The following is a 19,924-nucleotide window of genomic DNA, read 5'->3' on the forward strand; positions in this document are numbered from 1 at the left end:
GTATTACATTTTGATAGGAAGAATAGGGGGGTCACTTATTACTTGGAGCGAGTGAGTCTTGATGCAGTAGAGGATCAAAGGGATCTCGCAGTACAAATACATAAATCAGTAAAAGTTGCAACATGGATTAGCAAGGCCATAAAAAAGCAAACCAAGCACTAGGGTTTATTTCCAGGGGTATAGAATTGAAAACACAAGAACACAAGAAATAGGAACAGGAGTAGGCCATTTGACCCCTCAAGCCTGCTCCGCCATTCAATAAGATCATGGCTGATCTGATCATGGACTTAGTTCCACTTCCCTGCCCGCTCACCATAACCCTTTATTCCCTTATCGCTCAAAAATCTATCTATCGCTGCCTTAAATATATTTAATGACCCAGTCTCCATAGTTCCCTGGGGCAGAGAATTCCACAGACTTACAACCCTCTGAGAGAAGAAATTCCTCCTCATCTCAATTTTAAATGGACGCCCCCTTATTCTGAGATTATGCCCCTGAGTTTTAGTTTCCCCCATGAGTGCAAATATACTCTCTGCATCCAACTTGTCGAGCCCTCTCATTATCTTATATGTTTTGATAAGATCACCTCTCATTCTTCTGAACTCCAATGAGTATAGTCCCAACCTACTCAACCTATTTTCATAAGTCAACCCCCTCATCTCCGGAATCAACATAATGAACCTTCCCTGAAGAGCCTCCAATGCAAATATATCCTTTCCTAAATATGGAGACCAAAACTGCATGTAGTCATCATAGGCAGTCCCTCGGAATCGAAGAAGACTTGCTTCCACTCCCAAAGTGAGTTCTTTGATGGCTGAACAGTCCAATACGAGAGCCACAGACCCTGTTACAGGTGGGACAGACATTCATCAAGGGAAGGGGTGGGTGGGACTGGTTTACCACATGCTCCTTCCGCTGCCTGCGCTTGACCTCGTCACGCTCTTTGTGTTGAGACTCAAACAGCTCAATGCCCTCCCTGATGCACTTTCTCCACCTCGGGCGGTCTTCGGCCAGGATCTCCCAGGTGTCAGTGGTGATGTCGCACTTTACCAGGGAGGCTTTGAGGGTATCCTTGTAATGTTTCCGCTGCCCATCTTTGGCTCATTTGCCATGAAGGAGCTCTGCATAAAGCATTTGCTTAGGGAGTCTCGCATCTGGCATACAAACTATGTGACCTGCCCAGCAAAGCTGATCGAGTGTGGTCAGTGCTTCAATTCTGGGGATATTAGCCTGGACGAGGACACTGACGTTGGTGCGCCTGTCCTCCCAGGGGATTTGCAGGATCTTGCGGAGACATCGTTGGTGAGATATCTCCAGCGACTTAGGTTCCTTCTCTACATCGTCCATGCCTCTGATCCATACAGGAGGGTGGGTATTACTACAGTTTCTCTTCAGATTGTATAAATCTTTTGCCATGTAGTACTCTAGGTGTGGTCTCACCATACCCTGTACAGTTGTAGCAGGACTTCTCTGCTTTTATACTCTATCCCCCTTGCAATAAAGGCCAACATTCCATTAGCCTTCCTGATTACTTGCTGTACCTGCATACTAAATTTTTGTGTTTCATGCACAAGGACCCCTCAGTCCCTCTGTACTGAAGCACTTTGCAATTTTTCTCCATTTAAATTATAATTTGCTTTTCTAGGGAAGTTATGCTAAACCTGTATCGAATCTTGGTTAGACCATACTTAGAGCACTGCATGCAGTTCTGGTCGCCATATTATATTATAAAAGAATATAGAGGCACTGGAGAGGATGCAGAGAAGATTTACAAGGATGACACCAGAGATGCGAGGGTATTCATATCAGGAAAGGATGAGCAGGCTGGGTCTCTTTTCTCTTGAAAAAAGAAGGCTGAGGGGTGACCTAATAGAGATCTTTAAAATTATGAAAGATTTTGATAAACATAAGAACATAAGAAATAGGAGCAGGAGTAGGCCATACGGCCCCTCGAGCCTGCTCCGCCATTTAATACAATCGTGGCTGATCCGATCATAGACTCAGCTCCACTTCCGTGCCTGCTCCCTATAACCCTTTATCGTTTAAGAAACTGTCTATTTTGTCTTAAATTTATTCAATGTCCCAGCTTCCACAGCTCTCTAAGGCAGCGAATTCCGCAGATTTACAACCCTCATTTCAGTTTTAAATGGGCGGCCTCTTATTCTAAGATGATGTCCCCTAGTTCTAGTCTCCCCCATCAGTGGAAACATTCTCTCTGCATCCACCTTGTCAAGTCCCCTCATAATCTTGTATGTTTCGATAAGATCACCTCTCAATCTTCTAAATTCCAATGAGTAAAGGCCCAACCTACTCAACCTTTCTTCATAGGTTAACCCCCTCATCTCTGGAATCAACCTAGTGAACCTTCTCTGAACAAAGCAAGTATATCCTTTCGTAAATATGGAAACCAAAACTGCATGCAGTATTCCAGGTGTGGCCTCACCAATACCCTGTATAATTGTAGCAAGACTTCCCTGCTTTTATACTTGTGGGGAACAGCATAACTAGAGGCCATCTGTATAAGATAGCCACCAATTTCTTATCAATCAGAGCAGCTGTGAGCTTCCAGACGACTAGCCTTGGTACACCTGGACTGAAAGGTGGGGCCAGAAAGAAAAGGAGTAGAGCAAGCGACCCTTGCTAGAAACAGATTATGATCATTGAGCAAGAACAGGATATTAGGCTCACTTTATACACTGCTCGGACATTCAGCTGACCAGCACTAACTGAGCAGGCTCTTGCTTGAACAAATGGCTAGGCTGATTCCGGAGATGAGGGGGATACCTTATGATGATAGATTGAGTAGACTGGGTCTTTACTCGTTGGAGTTCAGAAGGATGAGGGGTGATCTTATAGAAACATTTAAAATAATGAAAGGGATAGACAAGATAGAGGCAGAGAGGTTGTTTCCACTGGTCGGGGAGACTAGAACTAGGGGGCACAGCCTCAAAATACGGGGGAGCCAATTTAAAACCGAGTTGAGAAGGAAATTCTTCTCCCAGAAGGTTGTGAATCTGTGGAATTCTCTGCCCAGGGAAGCAGTTGAGGCTAGCTCATTGAATGTATTCAAATCACAGGTAGATAGATTTTTAACCAATAAGGGAATTAAGGGTTACGGGGAGCGGGCGGGTAAGTGGAGCTGAGTCCACGGCCAGATCAACCATGATCTTGTTGAGTGGCGGAGCAGGCTCGAGGGGCTAGATGGCCCACTCCTGTTCCTAATTCTTATGTTCTTATGTATGGCTATTGGCTTGGAATATGAAGTGCTGTTGTCCAAAACTTCACACCCAGTTGCCTTCAGTAGAAGAATGGCAGAGGAATTGAACAATAATTTGACAAATGTACTGAAAAAGCCCAGCTCAAAACCTTTCTGCTGCTCTTCACCAGCCTCGCCCCATCCCCCGCCCTGCAAGCCACCCGCCCACCCTCCGGCCCCCTCCCCCCAGCACGATGTGTGGCAACTCTTTCACAGGTGGCCTTGTTCTGAACAAATTGCCTTTAAAAATTAGACCTGCTGTACAAAACTGCTCCTGGCAGGCAGCCTGCTGGAGGAACATATCTAGAATTTGGATGTGCGGTCTTTGCTATCCTGTCTGTCAATTAGCATAAAACTGGCCCTGTGGTTCCGAGAACTAGGTTTCAAAATACTGTTGCAATCAAATGTATCAAATAAGGCTCATGGTTACTGGGAAACCAAGCCACAAATCATGATAAGCATACTGAAAGAAACAAGTGTGGATAAGACTCATTAAACCAAACTGCCAGTTCATGGTGAACAAGGGAAATTAAGGATAGTGTTAAATCCAAGGAAAAGGCATATAAATTAGCCAGAAAAAGCAGCAAACCTGAGGACTGGGACAAATTTAGAATTCAGCAGAGGAGAATAAAGGGTTTAATTAGGAGGGGGAAAATAGAGTATGAGAGGTATTGATTGGGCTAACCAAATTGGTAGCAATGCGATGGAGGAGGATTTCCTGGAGTCTATTAGGGATGGTTTTCTGGACCAATATGTCGAGGAACCAACAGGAGGACTGGCCATCCTAGACTGGGTGATGTGTAATGAGAAAGCACTAATTAGCAATCTTGATGTGCGAGGCTCCTTGGGGAAGAGTGACCATAATATGGTAGAATTCTTTAATAAGATGGAGAGTGACACGTTATTTCAGAGACTAGGGTCCTGAACTTAAGGAAAGGTAACTTCGATGGTATGAGACGTGAATTGGCTAGAATAGACTGGCGAGTGATACTTAAAGGGTTGACAGTGGATAGGCAATGGCAAACATTTAAAGGTCACATGGATGAACTTCAGCAATTGTACATCCCTGTCTGGAGTAAAAATAAAACGGGGAAGGTAGCTCAACTGTGGCTTACAAGGGAAATTAAGGATAGTGTAGCGAGTTGGTCATACCACAGGAGAAGGGTCCACAGCCAGATAGGGAATGGAAGACCAGCAGGAAGAGCAGTGCAAAGAAGGTAGTGCAAGGGTCCCCTGTGGTCATCCCCCTGCAAAACAGATACACTGCTTTGAGTACTGTTGAGGGAGATGACTCATCAGGGGAGGGCAGCAGTAGCCAAGTTCATAGCACCGTGGCTGGCTCTGTTGCACAGGAGGGCAGAAAAAAGAGTGGGAGAGCGATAGTGATAGGGGATTCAATTGTGAGGGGAATAGATAGGCGTTTCTGCGGCCGCAACCGAGACTCCAGGAATTGCCTCCCTGGTGCAAAGGTCAAGGATGTCTTGGAGCGGGTGCAGGACATTCTAAAAAGGGAGGGAGAACAGCCAGTTGTAGTGGTGCACATTGGTACCAATGACATAGGTAAAAAAAAGGGATGAGGTCCTACAAAACAAATTTAAGGAGCTAGGAGCTAAATTAAAAAGTAGGACCTCAAAAGTAGTAATCTCGGGATTGCTACCAGTACTATGTGCTAGTCAGAGTAGGATAGCGCAGATGAATACGTGGCTTGAGCAGTGGTGCAGCAGGGAGGGATTCAAATTCCTGGGGCATTGGAACCGGTTCTGGGGGAGGTGGGACCAGACGGTCTGCACCTGGGCAGGACCGGAACCAATGTCCTAGGGGGAGTGTTTGCTTGTGCTGTTGGGGAGGAGTTAAACTAATATGGCAGGGGAATGGGAACCAATGCAGGGAGACAGAGGGAAACAAAAAGGAGACAAAAGCAAAAAACAGAAAGGAGATGAGAAAAAGTGGAGGGCAGAGAAACGCAAGGCAAAGAACAAAAAGGGCCACTGTACAACAAAATTCTAAAAGGACAAAGGGTGTTAAAAAAACAAGCCTGAAGGCGTTGTGTCTTAATGCAAGGAGTATCCGCAATAAGGTGAATGAATTAACTGTGCAAATAGATGTTAACAAATATGATGTGATTGGGATTACGGAGACGTGGCTCCAGGATGATCAGGGCTGGGAACTCAACACCAAGGGGTATTCAACATTCAGGAAGGATAAAATAAAAGGAAAAGGAGGTGGGGTAGCATTGCTGGTTAAAGAGGAGATTAATGCAATAGTTAGGAATGACATTAGCTTGAATGATGTGGAATCTATACGGGTAGAGCTGCAGAACACCAAAGGGCAAAAAACGTTAGTGGGAGTTGTGTACAGACCTCCAAACAGTAGTAATGATGTTGGGGAGGGCATCAAACAAGAAATTATGGGTGCATGCAATAAGGGTTCAGCAGTTATAATGGGTGACTTTAATATGCACATAGATTGGGCTAACCAAACTGGAAGCAATACGGTGGAGGAGGATTTCCTGGAGTGCATAAGGGATGGTTTTCTAGATCAATATGTCGAGGAACCAACTAGGGTAGAGGCCATCTTAGACTGGGTGTTGTGTAATGAGAGAGGATTAATTAGCAATCTCGTTGTGCGAGGCCCCTTGGGGAAGAGTGACCATAATATGGTGGAATTCTGCATTAGGATGGAGAATGAAACAGTTAATTCAGAGACCATGGTCCAGAACTTAAAGAAGGGTAACTTTGAAGGTATGAGGCGTGAATTGGCTCGGATTGATTGGCGAATAACACTTGAGGGGTTGACTGTGGATGGGCAATGGCAGACATTTAGAGACTGCATGGATGAACTACAACAATTGTATATTCCTGTCTGGCATAAAAATAAAAAAGCGAAGGTGGGCCAACCGTGGCTATCAAGGGAAATCAGGGATAGTATTAAAGCCAAGGAACTGGCATACAAATTTGCCAGAAATAGCAGCAAACCTGGAGACTGGGAGAAATTTAGAACTCAGCAGAGGAGGACAAAGGGTTTGATTAGGGCAGGGAAAATGGAGTACGAGAAGAAGCTTGCAGGGAACATTAAGACGGATTGCAAAAGTTTCTATAGATATGTAAAGAGAAAAAGGTTAGTGAAGACAAATGTAGGTCCCCTGCAGTCAGAATCAGGGGAAGTCATAACGGGGAACAAAGAAATGGCGGACCAATTGAACAAGTACTTTGGTTCGGTATTCACTAAGGAGGACACTAACAACATTCCGGATATAAGAAGGGTCAGAGGGTCTGGTAAGGAGGAGGAACTGAGGGAAATCCTTATTAGTCGGGAAATTGTGTTGGGGAAATTGATGGGATTGAAGGCCGATAAATCTCCAGGGCCTGATGGACTGCATCCCAGAGTACTTAAGGAGGTGGCCTTGGAAATAGCGGATGCATTGACAGTCATTTTCCAACATTCCATTGACTCTGGATCAGTTCCTATCGAGTGGAGGATAGCCAATGTAACCCCACTTTTTAAAAAAGGAGGGAGAGAGAAAACAGGGAATTATAGACCGGTCAGTCTGACATCAGTAGTGGGTAAGATGATGGAATCAATTATTAAGGATGTCATAGCAGCGCATTTGAAAAGAGGTGACATGATAGGTCCAAGTCAGCATGGATTTGTGAAAGGGAAATCATGCTTGACAAATCTTCTGGAATTTTTTGAGGATGTTTCCAGTAGGGTGGACAAGGGAGAACCATTTGATGTGGTATATTTGGACTTTCAGAAGGCTTTCGACAAGGTTCCACACAAGAAATTGATGTGCAAAGTTAAAGCACATGGGATTGGGGGTAGTGTGCTGACATGGACTGAGAAATGGTTGTCAGACAGGAAGCAAAGAGTAGGAGTAAATGGGTACTTTTCAGAATGGCAGGCGGTGAGTAGTGGGGTACCGCAAGGTTCTGTGCTGGGGCCCCAGCTGTTTACACTGTATATTAATGATTTAGACGAGGGGTTTAAATGTAGTATCTCCAAATTTGCGGATGACACTAAGTTAGGTGGCAGTGTGAGCTGCGAGGAGGATGCTATGAGGCTGCAGAGCGACTTGATAGGTTAGGTGAGTGGGCAAATGCATGGCAGATGAAGTATAATGTGGTTAAATGTGAGGTTGTCCACTTTGGTGGTAAAAACAGAGAGACAGACTATTATCTGAATGGTGACAGATTAGGAAAAGGGGAGGTGCAACGAGACCTGGGTGTCACGGTACATCAGTCATTGAAGGTTGGCATGCAGGTTCAGCAGACGGTTAAGAAAGCAAATGGCATGTTGGCCTTCATAGCGAGGGGATTTGAGTACAGGGGCAGGGAGGTGTTGCTACAGTTGTACAGGGCCTTGGTGAAGCCACACCTGGAGTATTGTGTACAGTTTTGGTCTCCTAACCTGAGGAAGGACATTCTTGTTATTGAGGGAGTGCAGCGAAGGTTCACGAGACTGATTCCAGGGATGGTGGGACTGACCTATCAAGAAAGACTAAATCAACTGGGCTTGTATTCACTGGAGTTCAGAAGAATGAGAGGGGACCTTATAGAAACGTTTAAAATTCTGATGGGTTTAGACAGGTTAGATGCAGGAAGAATGTTCCCAATGTTGGGGAAGTCCAGAACCAGGGGTCACAGTCTAAGGATAAGGGGTAAGCCATTTAGGACCGAGATGAGGAGAAACTTCTTCACCCAGAGAGTGGTGAACCTGTGGAATTCTCTACCACAGAAAGTTGTTGAGGCCAATTCACTAAATATATTCAAAAAGGAGTTAGATGTAGTCCTTACTACTAGGGGGATCAAGGGGTATGGCAAGAAAGCAGGAATGGGGTGCTGAAGTTACATGTTCAGCCATGAACTCATTGAATGGCGGTGCAGGCTAGAAGGGCTGAATGGCCTACTCCAGCACCTATTTTCTATGTTTCTATGTTTCTATGTTAAATCCAAGGAAGAGGCATATAAATTGGCCAGAAAAAGCAGCAAACCTGAGGACTAGGAGAATTTTATAATACAGCAGAGGAGGACAAAGGGTTTAAGTAGGAGGGGGAAAATAGAGTATGAGAGGAAGCTTGCTGGGAACATAAAAACTGACTGCAAAAGCTTCTATCGATATGTGAAGAGAAAAAGATTAGTGAAGACAAACAGAGGTGCCTTGCAGTCAGATTCAGGTGAATTTATAATGGGGAACAAAGAAATGGCGGACCAGTTAAACAAATACTTTGGTTCTATCTTCACGAAGGAAGACACAAATAACCTTCCGGAAATACTAAGGGACCGTGAGTCTAGTGAGAACGAGGAACCGAAGGAAATCCTTATTAGGTGGGAAATTGTGTTCGGGAAATTGATGGGATTGAAGGCTGATAAATCCCTGGGGCCTAATAGTCTGCATCTCAGAGTACTTAAAGAAGTGGTCCTGGAAATAGTGGATGCATTGGTGATCATTTTCCAACAGTGTATCAACTCTGGATCAGTTCCTATGGACTGGAGGGTAGCTTTTTTAAAAAGGAGGAAGAGAGAAAACGGGTAATTATCGACCGGTTAGCCTGACATCAGTGGTAGGGAAAATGTTGGAATCAATTATTAAAAATGAAATAGCAGCACATTTGGAAAGCAGTGACAGGATCGGTCCAAGTCAGCATGGATTTATGAAAGGGGAATCATGCTTGACAAATCTTCTAGAATTTTTTGAGGATGTAACTAGTAGAGTGGACAAGGGAGAACCAGTGGATGTGGTTTATTTGGACTTTTAAAAGGCTTTTGACAAGGTCCCACACAAGAGATTAGTGTGCAAAATCAAAGCACATGGTATTGGGGGTAATGTACTGACGTGGCTAGAGAACTGGTTGGCAGACAGGAAGCAGAGTGTCGGGATAAACAGGTACTTTTCAGAATGGCAGGCAGTGACTAGTGGGGTGCCGCAGGGTTCAGTGCTGGGACCCAGCTCTTTACAATGTGTAATATCTCCAAATTTGCAGATGACACTAAACTGGGTGGTGGTGTGAGCTGTGAGGAGGATGCTAAGAGGCTGCAGGGTGACTTGGACAAGTTAGGCGAATGGGCAAATGCATGGCAGATGCATTATAATGTGGATAAATGTGAGGTTATCCACTTTGAGGGCAAAAACACGAAGGCAGAATATTATCTGAATGGTGGCAGATTAGGAAAAGGGGAGGTGCAACGAGACCTGGGTGTCATGATTCATCGGTCATTGAAAGTTGGCATGCAGATACAGCAGGCGGTTTGCAGAAGGCAAATGGTATGTTGGCCTTCATAGCTAGGGGAGTTGAGTATAGGAGCAGGGAGGTCTCACTGCAGTTGTATAGGGCCTTGGTGAGACCTCACCTGGAATATTGTGTTCAGTTTTGGTCTCCTAATCTGAGGAAGAACGTTCTTGCTATTGCGGGAGTGCAGCAAAGGTTCACCAGACTGATTCCCGGGATGGCTGGACTGACATATGAGGAGAGACTGGATCAACTGGGCCTTTATACACTGGAGTTTAGAAGGATGAGAGGGGATCTCATAGAAACAGAAGATTCTGACGGGACTGGACAGGTTGGATGCGGGAAAAATGTTCCCGTTGTTAGGGGAAGTCCAGAACCAGGGGACACAGTCTACGGATAAGGGGTAGGCCATTTAGGACTGAGATGAGGAGAAACTTCTTCACTCAGAGAGTTGTTAACCTGTGGAATTCCCTGCCGCAGAGAGTTGTTTAAGCCAGTTCATTGGATATATTCAAGAGGGAGTTAGATATGGCCCTTATGGCTAAAGGGATCAAGAGGTATAGAAAGAAAGCAGGAAAGGGATACTGAGATGAATGATCAGCCATGATCTCATTGAATGGTGGTGCAGGCTCGAAGGGCCGAATGGCCTACTCCTGCACCTATTTTCTATGTTTCTATGTTTCTATGTAATTCTATCTCTGTGAATGGCCAGATAGCTCAATATTTGCGAAGTTTTATGGAGTACCATAGAAACCAGTGATAGCGCTATATGTTCAATAGCCCAAATGATCACTATAGCCAACTAATCAATATGGGCAATTCCCAATGTCTACGGGAATGATGAGTACTGCCATCTGCTTTAAACAGCTGAATAACCAGCCTCTCTGTTCACTGCACTGTTCAGAATGGGAGCAGTCTTAATGCTACTCCTCACCATTAATCGTTCATCTTCAGGCCAAAACTCGCTTACTAAGCAGAGTGTTGCTCAACACTAACCAGTCAACTCAAGTCACTACTGTGCACTTCGTTTCAATAGCGGATGTGCTGGAAGATTCTGAAAAAGATGGAATACCTCAAAAAGATAGTGAATCCTCACATTAAAAAAATGGCTTCTTCACCTCAATACATTATTACTTTCATATACTACCTCAATTAATTCAAGAAAATTGTCCAGGAACCTACCATTTTTACTTCGCTGTTGCCAATGATTCCCCCTATTTCTCCCAGGTCCTTCAACAAGAGATTCAGTATTTCAGTTGCCCTCTTCTTCTGGTGGTTACTGAGCTCCTGGAGTTGGTTAAATTCTTTCTGAACAACTATTAAGGTACTCTACAAAAAAAGTTTAAAAGCAAATTTGCAGGTTAAAAGAGAAAATAATTTGACACTCACTAAATTCCCACATTACAACAGTGACTACACTCCAAAAAGTACTTCATTGGCTGTAAAGCGCTTTGAGACAGCCAGTGGTCATGAAAGGCGCTATATAAATGCCAGTCTTTCTTTCTTTAAATGCTTTAAAGTAATGATTAGCTTCAGTAGCAATTTTAATTATTATAAAAGAAAAATTAACAATATTTAGTTTCAAAGTTGGACTGTTTTGGCAAGGCCTTTCAGGGAATACTTAAAACCAAATTGCTACTTTTAGTAATGCACTTGCTCATCCACCAAGATCTACAATAAGGCTAGCCAATTTCTCTCTTCCCTCTCTTTCTCCTCCTCCCCCAAACAACATGAAAATTGTGAAAATTACCGTTTTTTGTCCCAGTTCGTCAGTCAGCAACTCGTTGGCCTTGGACTTGTCCTCCACCTCTTGGGATTTCTGGTCATAGTTGACAGCCAGTTCCTCCAAGGCCTGAAGCACTTCTTTCACCTCATCCTTAGCTGCCTCGTTTTCGAGCTGCAGGCGGTTCATTTCCTCTTGGATCTTCTCATAATCCCTCCTTGTGGAGATCAACAGCTGGAAGTAGCCACACATTTTAATATAAGTTTTAGCCAGATCAAAATTAACGTGAAAATCACAAGGGATCCAAAACATTTCGCCGGAAGAAAAGCCTGTAGTGCAGTCCCACTTAAAATCCACTTCAAGTGAACACGTCCTTCCTAGCAGTGTTTCACCAGATCCATACATTGTATTTAACTCGAGCTCTAAAGACTTCAAACAGTTCATCCCCATTTTGGCCATTCTTTTGACCATGGTACAGTTGGATTAAACGGCCATAAACATTGACATTAACGTACGCAAATGCTCACCTCCTCTTGGTCCAGCATCTGCTGCTTTAGGTTCTCAGTCAGCTGGCTCTGCTGGTTGATCTCTTCATCCTAAACCAAACAAAAATCAGAAGAAATTCAGCAGGAGATTATGGGAACATCCTAAATTCCTGACTGACATGGATTCCCAGGAATTTTTTGCTGTTATCTGTTTGTACAGGAAATATCTCTGTTTTATAGAACAATGCTCACAATGTTATCAGCCATTCAAACCACCTAGAAGGACAAGGGCAGCAGACATATGGGAAAACCACCACCTCCGCGTTCCCCTCCAAGTCACACACCATCCTGACTTGGAGGTATAACGCCGTTCCTTCATCGTAGCTGGGTCAAAATCCTGGAACACCCTCCCCAACAACACTGTGGGAGTAACTTCACCACACAGACTGCAGCGGTTCAAGAAGGCGGCTCACCGCCACTATCTCAAAGGCAATTAGGGATGGGTAATAAATGCTGGCCTTACCAATGATACTCACATCCCAGGAATGAAAAAAAAAATGTTTTTAATACATAGTGGCAAGAGGAATTTCAGACGAATGTGCTAAGAGTTCATACTCTAATATCCAATGGAGTAATTGCAGGATATTTAACATTAGAAAATACCCGTATCAGTTTTAGTTGTCAAAGATGTCATCATCACTATCTATATTACAAGCCATTTTAAGAGAGATTCGGAAATGAATGAGTCAACCATTCAAATGCTAATGGTTGCTTAACTTAATTTTCAGGCCCAATTGCGCTTATGAAGGCATTGGTTGTAAATTAAGGCTAAAATTAGGCTTAAAAATAAAGATTATGGTGAGCTCATCCATCCTACCAGTGTTTGAAAAGGATTGCTTTACTGGTGAACAACACATGCACAATGCAATGGCTGTTTGTATTTGATATATGCAGCACAGAAAACAACAAAAATGCTAAGTTAACAGCCCAGAATTTGCTGGAGCGGAGCATCTCCTTGTGTGCACTGTGAATTGGATTTTCTTCCTCACTCTTCAGCTCCAATTATTTTTGCGCCAGAAATTGCTGGAAGTACAAATTGATAACGAGGTCAATGGGGTATCTGGGACCTTGGTGAACAACAGTCTATCTCCTTAACCAATGAATTTTTAGGATAGAGAGAGAACGAAACAGACGAAAAGATGAAGAAGGAAATAAGGTGGATTGGAGTCAAATTAGATACAGAACAAGAAATAAAGAGGAGAAAAAAGATTGGATTAAGAGAGGGAAAAAAAGAGAAAGTAAAAGTAAGAAAAAAATTAAAACATTTAAAGCTTAAAAACCTCTAGGAACAATTTACTACTTGCAGGAGTGAGACTCCACATTTTCAATTGTTCCCTTTCTGGCTCGCCAAGGTTGAGCGGCATGTCAGGACCATAAATCATCCCATTGACAGGGTCCTTACACCGTGAAATAGCAGCCCTAACTTTCTGTTATGAGCTTAATCTACATTTACGGCACAAATCCAGCAATTTCTTAAAACTCGCGGGGAGGTTGATGGCAAGATCCCATTTTTGCGAGGCTAATGGTGGAGTGGCACAAGTTATCCAGCAATTTGTGGCAATTTGCAATTCGCTGCGCATCTCTTCCTTACCACAAATTGCTGTGTTTGTTACGCACTAATAATAGCATGCGTCGTGAACTCGCTGTTATTTACTAGCAAATTCTGGGCCATTAATTCCACTGAAGAACAAGAGGCCAGAACATAATACGGCACAACTGTAACAAAGTGAGGTCCATCTGTCGTCAAATACAAACCTTGTCATCAAGCTGCTTATACAAATTGCTGATCTCTTCCTCCAACTTCACCCTCTCCCCTGCTGTGATTTTGGGTGCCAGAGCAACATTGTCAATGGTTGTCTGGTTGTCACATGGCTCCAAGGTCTTTTGGTCTTTGGCGTCAATTTGCTCATCTTCAGGCACAGACTCACCTACAAGGAGAGGAAGGACACTGCATGTTGGAACCAAGGCAACCGGCTCCCGTGGCAACACAAGCTGCTCATGTACGTGCAAGGCATGCACAAAAAGAGAGGAGAAACTTCCATTTCAAGAAGCTACCAGCAGCAGGCCAGCGATGAATGAAAGACTACAATAGACTCGCTAAACAGTCTAAACATCTCCGCTCTTAAACGATAAGAGGGTAAGGGGTTATGAGGAGCGAGCGGGGAAGTGGAGCTGAGTCCATGATCAGATCAGCCATGATCTTATTAAATGGCGGAGCAGGCTCGAGGGGCCGTATGGCCTACTCCTGTTCCTATTTCTTATGTTCTAAACAATATCATCATACATAAAAGGCTCCTGTGACTTGTGTTTTACTGATTTAATTGTTATGTATTTGGGCAATTGTCTCTTTTGAAAAAAAAGGCTAATTGCACTGCTCTTTATTTCATCTAGAAATAAAAGTGGTTAATGGGGTGTTGCACCAGAGTGGATTTGAAAGATCTCGACTGTTTTAACTCGAGAAGTAAAACCAGATTTCCAATAAAGCAAACAGATGGTGTAAGGATATAGCTGAGCATTATTTGCCACACCAAATTCTGTGCATGCCCAGGAGATGTGCTCAAGGTGCAACGGAGACTGTTTCCAACAGCCACAGGCTCAGAATACGCTATTAATATTGTAGATTTGCCCACAAAAGGTCCTTGCAATTGCATTTCCAACCAATAATATTGAATACTAACAAATCCATCCCCCTTTCTTGCACTCCATCAAAAACAAAGCACTCCATCAAAAACAAAGCACTTTGTACATTATTGATGCCTTCCTTTCCCCCTTCGATCAACTTGGCACCAGTTGCTATATATAGAGTCCAGATTGCACTTCCAATTTCCTTAGAAATCCAAGGTTTACAACCTATTACTACAGCAGAATGTTGCACATTTTGTATGATTCGTCTTCATTATAGACCAGCAGCTCTCCTGCTACATTACTCACATTAAGCCAAGGGACGCACTATTTTATAATGACAGGAACCTTATACCATACAATGCACAATATGGCAAGGGAGATCTTTACATCTATTAGGAAACGCCTACCAAGACATAAAGGGACTACTTGGAGGAAAGCCACCTGTCACTGATATTTTTAATCTGGCATGTCCCTATAAGGTCCCAGATGATCCAACTATTCGCTGTAGGAAGTGCTCTAAATTGGCACATCATGAGGTAATATTAGCGACCAATAAAGTTTGTTGGAGGGTTTTGCCTCCTGAGCATGCGCGGTGCCGTTAAAGGGACATCGACCTCTTCATTTTCCTTTTGTAATTAACATAGAAACATAGAAAATAGGTACAGGAGTAGGCCATTCAGCCCTTCGAGCCTACACCATCATTCAATAAGATCATGGCTGATCATTCACCTCAGTACCCCTTTCCTGCTTTCTCTCCATACCCCTTGATCCCTTTAGCAGTAAGGGCCATATCTAACTCCTTCCCTCAGGGTGATACGCAGATATTCAAAGGGGCACATTCACACTATGATGTAATTAAAGCGACTCCTTATTTCAGGAGAATACCCATATATTCAAAGGGTCACTGTCTCACTATGTTGTGGTTAAAGCAGCCTAGAGGGGTATGACAGGTATGTGGGATATTGTATTTCCAGGACACTAGCATCTGCCAAATGGATTTCAATAGCTTTTCTGGTCCTATACACTTCTGTGTTCCTATGCTTTTCAATCCCCAACTCCTCTTGGAGAGAGGCCCAATTATCATATTCAGCAGAAACCAGCAGGAAGTGACTGGCTTTCTCAAAATTCTTTGGTTAGGGTTTTGTGCTGGTTAATAAATGACGTGTTTACACTCTTTCTGCGGGATGTTAGTAGATCACCCAACAATGTTACGGTGGGAGATTGGAACGCTGCAGAAACTTCAACTTGATAATGTTGCCTTACATGGTTAACTGAAAAGATTCTGTCCAAACAATAATATCTTTGTGCTTTTTCACCATGTCAATCAGGACACGTCTACCTCAGGCATCCTCATGCCCTCTATAAGAAAAGTCTCAGTCCTAACTCCCTAGGCAAATACTAAAGCTGGCTTCAGATTGATGGAGATTGGAAGGGATGTCTTCAGCTTTGCCTCAGGCCCGCTTACATTACTCTTTTCATCTATAAATCTCATTGTGGATTGAATGTGTCAATTAAATTGGAATCCAAATTCGGAGCCCTTAGCAGTCTTTTATGAATGGCTATTTATAGCCTGGAGCTTAGCGATACTAATCACTGTTTGTATCCAGCCAATATATTATTATAAATAATTGTTTTTCTTTACCCGCTTGACCCCGCACACTCTATGTCCTTACTGAATAATGGTTAGACTCAATTCCCTTTGAAGTGGAGTATGTTATACTAAGTAGAGATTTCAGCGGTGGAAAGAATGAAGGAAATCTGCAAGAACGTACAGTACAATGGGTAGAATAATGTCTTCACCTCTTGGACCTACACTTGAATCCAACCCAGACCCAAGGGATGGATTTAAGTGAAATTAAGTTTGGCCAATCTCGCAATTCTTGTTAGATGTAGGTTCACAATACAAAACTGCTCACAACTAAGAACCAAACTCGCATTCTCACTCAACCGGTTCTAAAGCTGAATAGAGTGGGAAATAACTGAGACACTGCAAAGTGCAGGAAGATTGTTGGGCCAGAATAAAGCTTCATCCTACATGTAATCCATGTCTTGTCTGCCCTGATTTTGCTCAATGGAGATACTAGGCGTAAACAATGGAAGAATAACTTCCACAATAGCTGAATGAGTTAATCTATGAACAAATAAAGCACACAGACAAAAGAGGCTCTTAGTCGGTCTCAGCCAAGTCAACGCGTGGCATTATTATTGATTGCGGTGCCTAAAGGATAGATTTTTGAGAAATCAGCTCGGCCTCCCGCTCCTGATCACTATCCAGTGATTTCTGCTAGAGTTGTGCTTGAGTAAGTAAAAAGTGAGGGGAGGGTCTGGGTGTGACTGGGCTTAAATGCCCCATCTCCCACGTGTCAATGTGAAGGGTCAAACATGAATAGGTAACACTTGGTTGAGTAATTAGAAGGGAAACCTTACGTGTGTTACCGAACTCCAACAAAGAATCAACGCCGTCAGTGTTATGTATGCAACACCTTGTAACCAGCATTCTACCACCACCAGAGGGTGCATCTGTTGGAGTCCGTAGGGATCCCAGCATTATTTGGGAGCACTGCATATAAGCAGGCCCCCATGCTGTGCCAGCACTCTGGAGTCAGAATAAAGAGACTAAGGTCACACTTACTCAAGTCTACAGTACTCAGTCACATTGCTTTATTTGAGACTTAACAACTGGCGACGAATAATAGATAACGAACCATCACGCGAAAATGCAAAGAACTGCTGGTATCCTGGAGAAATTCTCAGAAGGTGATAATTGGGAAGCCTTCATGGAGCAACTCGACCAATACTCCGTGGCCAACGAGCTGGAAGGGAATGAGAATGCTGCCAAACAAAGGGCGATCCTCCTCACCATCTGCGGGGCAACAACCTATGGTCTCATGAAGAATCTTCTTGCTCTGGTGAAACCAACAACCAAATCATATGAAGAACTGTGTACGCTGGTCTGGGAGCACCTAAATCCGAAGGAGAGCGTTCTGATGGCAAGGAATCGATTTTATACATGTCAACGGTCTGAAGGCTATGAAGTGGCGAGCTACATCACCGAACTAAGGACATTGCGAATCCGATGGATTCCTGGAGCAAATAGGATTTTTCTGTGCTTGGCATTGACCATGAGGTTATCCTTCGCAAACTATTGACTGTTGAAACACCGAACCTGAGCAAAGCCATAACGATAGCCCAGGCATTTATGTCCACCAGCGATAACACCAAACAAATTTCGCAGCCTAAAGATGCATCAGCAAGTACTGTACACAAAGTAACGTCATTATGGCAGAAAGTATACGCCTGCAGCTGCACGACCTCAGATGACTCAGAGTCCGCCATCAAGTGTGAATGCGAGGTAATTAACACCTTGTTGGCGCTGTGGAGGTGATCATCGAGCCCGCCAATGCCGCTTCAAACACTATGTGTGCAAAGGCTGTGGAACAATGCGACACCTCCAGTGAATGTGCAGACGAGCTGCAAACTCTGCAAACCACCATGTTGCAGAGGAAGACCGATCCATGATGGATCAAACTGAACTAGTGTCTCAAACCGAGGAGGCAGAAGTGCACGGGGTACACACCTTCACCACAAAGTGTACACCGATCATGTTAAAAGTTGAACTGAACGGAATTCCAGTATCCATGGAATTGGACACGGGTGCAAGTCAGTCTATCATGAGCAAAAAGGCCTTCGAGAGGCTGTGGTGCAACAAGGCACACAGGCCCAAGCTGAGCCCTATTCATACCAAGCTGAGAACTTACACTAAAGAGCTGATTCCTATAATTGGCAGTGCAGCAGTAAAAGTCTCCTATGATGGAGCGGTGCACAAACTACCACTATGGATTGTACCAGGAGATGGCCCCACACTGTTCGGCAGAAGCTGGCTGGGAAAAATCTGCTGGAACTGGGACGACATCCGAGCGCTTTCGTCCATCGATGATGCCTCATTTGCCAAGGTTTTGAGTAAGTTCCCGTCGTTGTTTGAGCTAGGCATCGGAAGTTTCTCAGGGGCGAAGGTGCAGATCCACTTGGTTCCCGGCACATGACCCATCCACCACAAGGCACGTGCGGTGCTATACATGCTGCAAGAGAAAGTGGAGATCGATCCGGACAGGCTGCAATGAGAGGGCATCATCGCGCCGGTTCAACGAGTGGGCCAGTCCGATTGTTCCAGTTCTCAAGGGCGATGCCACGGTCAGAATTTGTGGGGACTATAAAGTAGCGATTAACCATTTTTCGCTGCAGGACCAGTACCCGCTACCCAAGGCAGACGACCTATTTGCGACGCAGGCAGGAGGGAAGACGTTCACCAAGTTGGACCTGACCTCAGCCTACATGATGCAGGAGCTGGCGGAATCTTCGAAAGGCCTCACCTGCATCAACATGCACAAAGGTCTGTTCATCTACAATAGATGCCGGTTAGGGATTCGATCGGCCGCGGCTATTTTTCAAAGGAACATGGAAAATCTGCTAAAGTCGGTTCCGCGCACCATGGTTTTCCAGGACGATATATTGATCACAGGTCAGGACACCATCGAACACTTGCAGAACCTGGAAGAGGTTCTAAGTCGGCTAGATCATGTGGGACTCAGGTTGAAACGCTTGAAGTGTGTTTTCTTGGCGCTAGAGTTCGAGTTCTTAGTGAGAAGAATCGCGGCAGACAGCATCAGACCCATAGACGCCAAGATGGAGGCCATCAATAATGCGCCGAGACCACAAAACTTGAGGGAGCTGCGGTCGTTCCTGGGACTCCTCAATTATTTTGGTAATTTTGTTAAACACCTTGCTAGATGTGTTGCTACGCAAGAGAGATGACTGGGTATGGGGGAAATCACAAGAGACTGCTTTTGAGAAAGCCAGAAATCTGTTATGTTCCAACAAACTGACCCATGTAAATGTTTAGTGCTAGCTTGCGATGCGTCTTCGTACGGGGTTGGGTGTGTGTTACAACAAGCAAACGAATCAGGAACATTGCAACCGGTTGCTTATGCGTTCAGGAGTTTGTCCAAGGCCAAAAGGGTCTACAGCATGATTGAAAAAGAAGCTCTGGCATGTGTTTACGGAGTGAAAAAAATGCACCAGTGTCTGTTTGGGCTTAAGTTCGAGTTAAAAACTGACCATAAGCCGCTCATATCGCTATTCTCAGAGAACAAAGATAGATGTAGTTCTATAGGTGCAGTCCTTACTACTAGGGGGAATGAAGGGGTATGGCGAGAAAGCAGGAATGGGGTACTGAAGTTGCATGTTCAGCCATGAACTCATTGAATGGCGGTGCAGGCTCGAAGGGCCGAATATTTCCTATGTTTCTATGTTTCTATAGTAATACCAATGCCTCTGCTCGCATCCAAAGATGGATGCTCACACTGTCTGCATATAACTATGTAATTTGCCATAGGCCAGGGACAGAGAACTGCGCTGATGCTCTCAGTCGGCTACCATTGCCCACCACCGGGGTGGAAATGGCACAGCCTGCAGACTTGCTCTTGGTGATGGATGCATTTGAAAATGAAGTCACCCATTACGGCCCACCAGATCAGGACCTGCACCAGCCA

General features: G+C 44.2%; 1 protein-coding gene across 1 annotated transcript in view; it reads right to left on the reverse strand.

Annotated features, from left to right (window-relative positions):
* kif5c (kinesin family member 5C) overlaps window positions 1-19,924 on the reverse strand; it is a 279,299-nt gene that overhangs the window by 73,516 nt on the left and 185,859 nt on the right. The window contains exons 12-15 of the mRNA XM_070874419.1: window positions 13,506-13,678; window positions 11,733-11,801; window positions 11,233-11,439; window positions 10,665-10,811 (exon numbers count right to left, since the gene is read on the reverse strand). Coding sequence (XP_070730520.1) covers window positions 10,665-10,811; window positions 11,233-11,439; window positions 11,733-11,801; window positions 13,506-13,678 — 596 coding nt within the window. The remainder of the gene's footprint in view (window positions 1-10,664; window positions 10,812-11,232; window positions 11,440-11,732; window positions 11,802-13,505; window positions 13,679-19,924) is intronic.

This window comes from Pristiophorus japonicus, chromosome 3 (genome assembly GCF_044704955.1).
Source record: "Pristiophorus japonicus isolate sPriJap1 chromosome 3, sPriJap1.hap1, whole genome shotgun sequence".
NCBI classification, from domain to species: Eukaryota; Metazoa; Chordata; class Chondrichthyes; family Pristiophoridae; genus Pristiophorus; species Pristiophorus japonicus.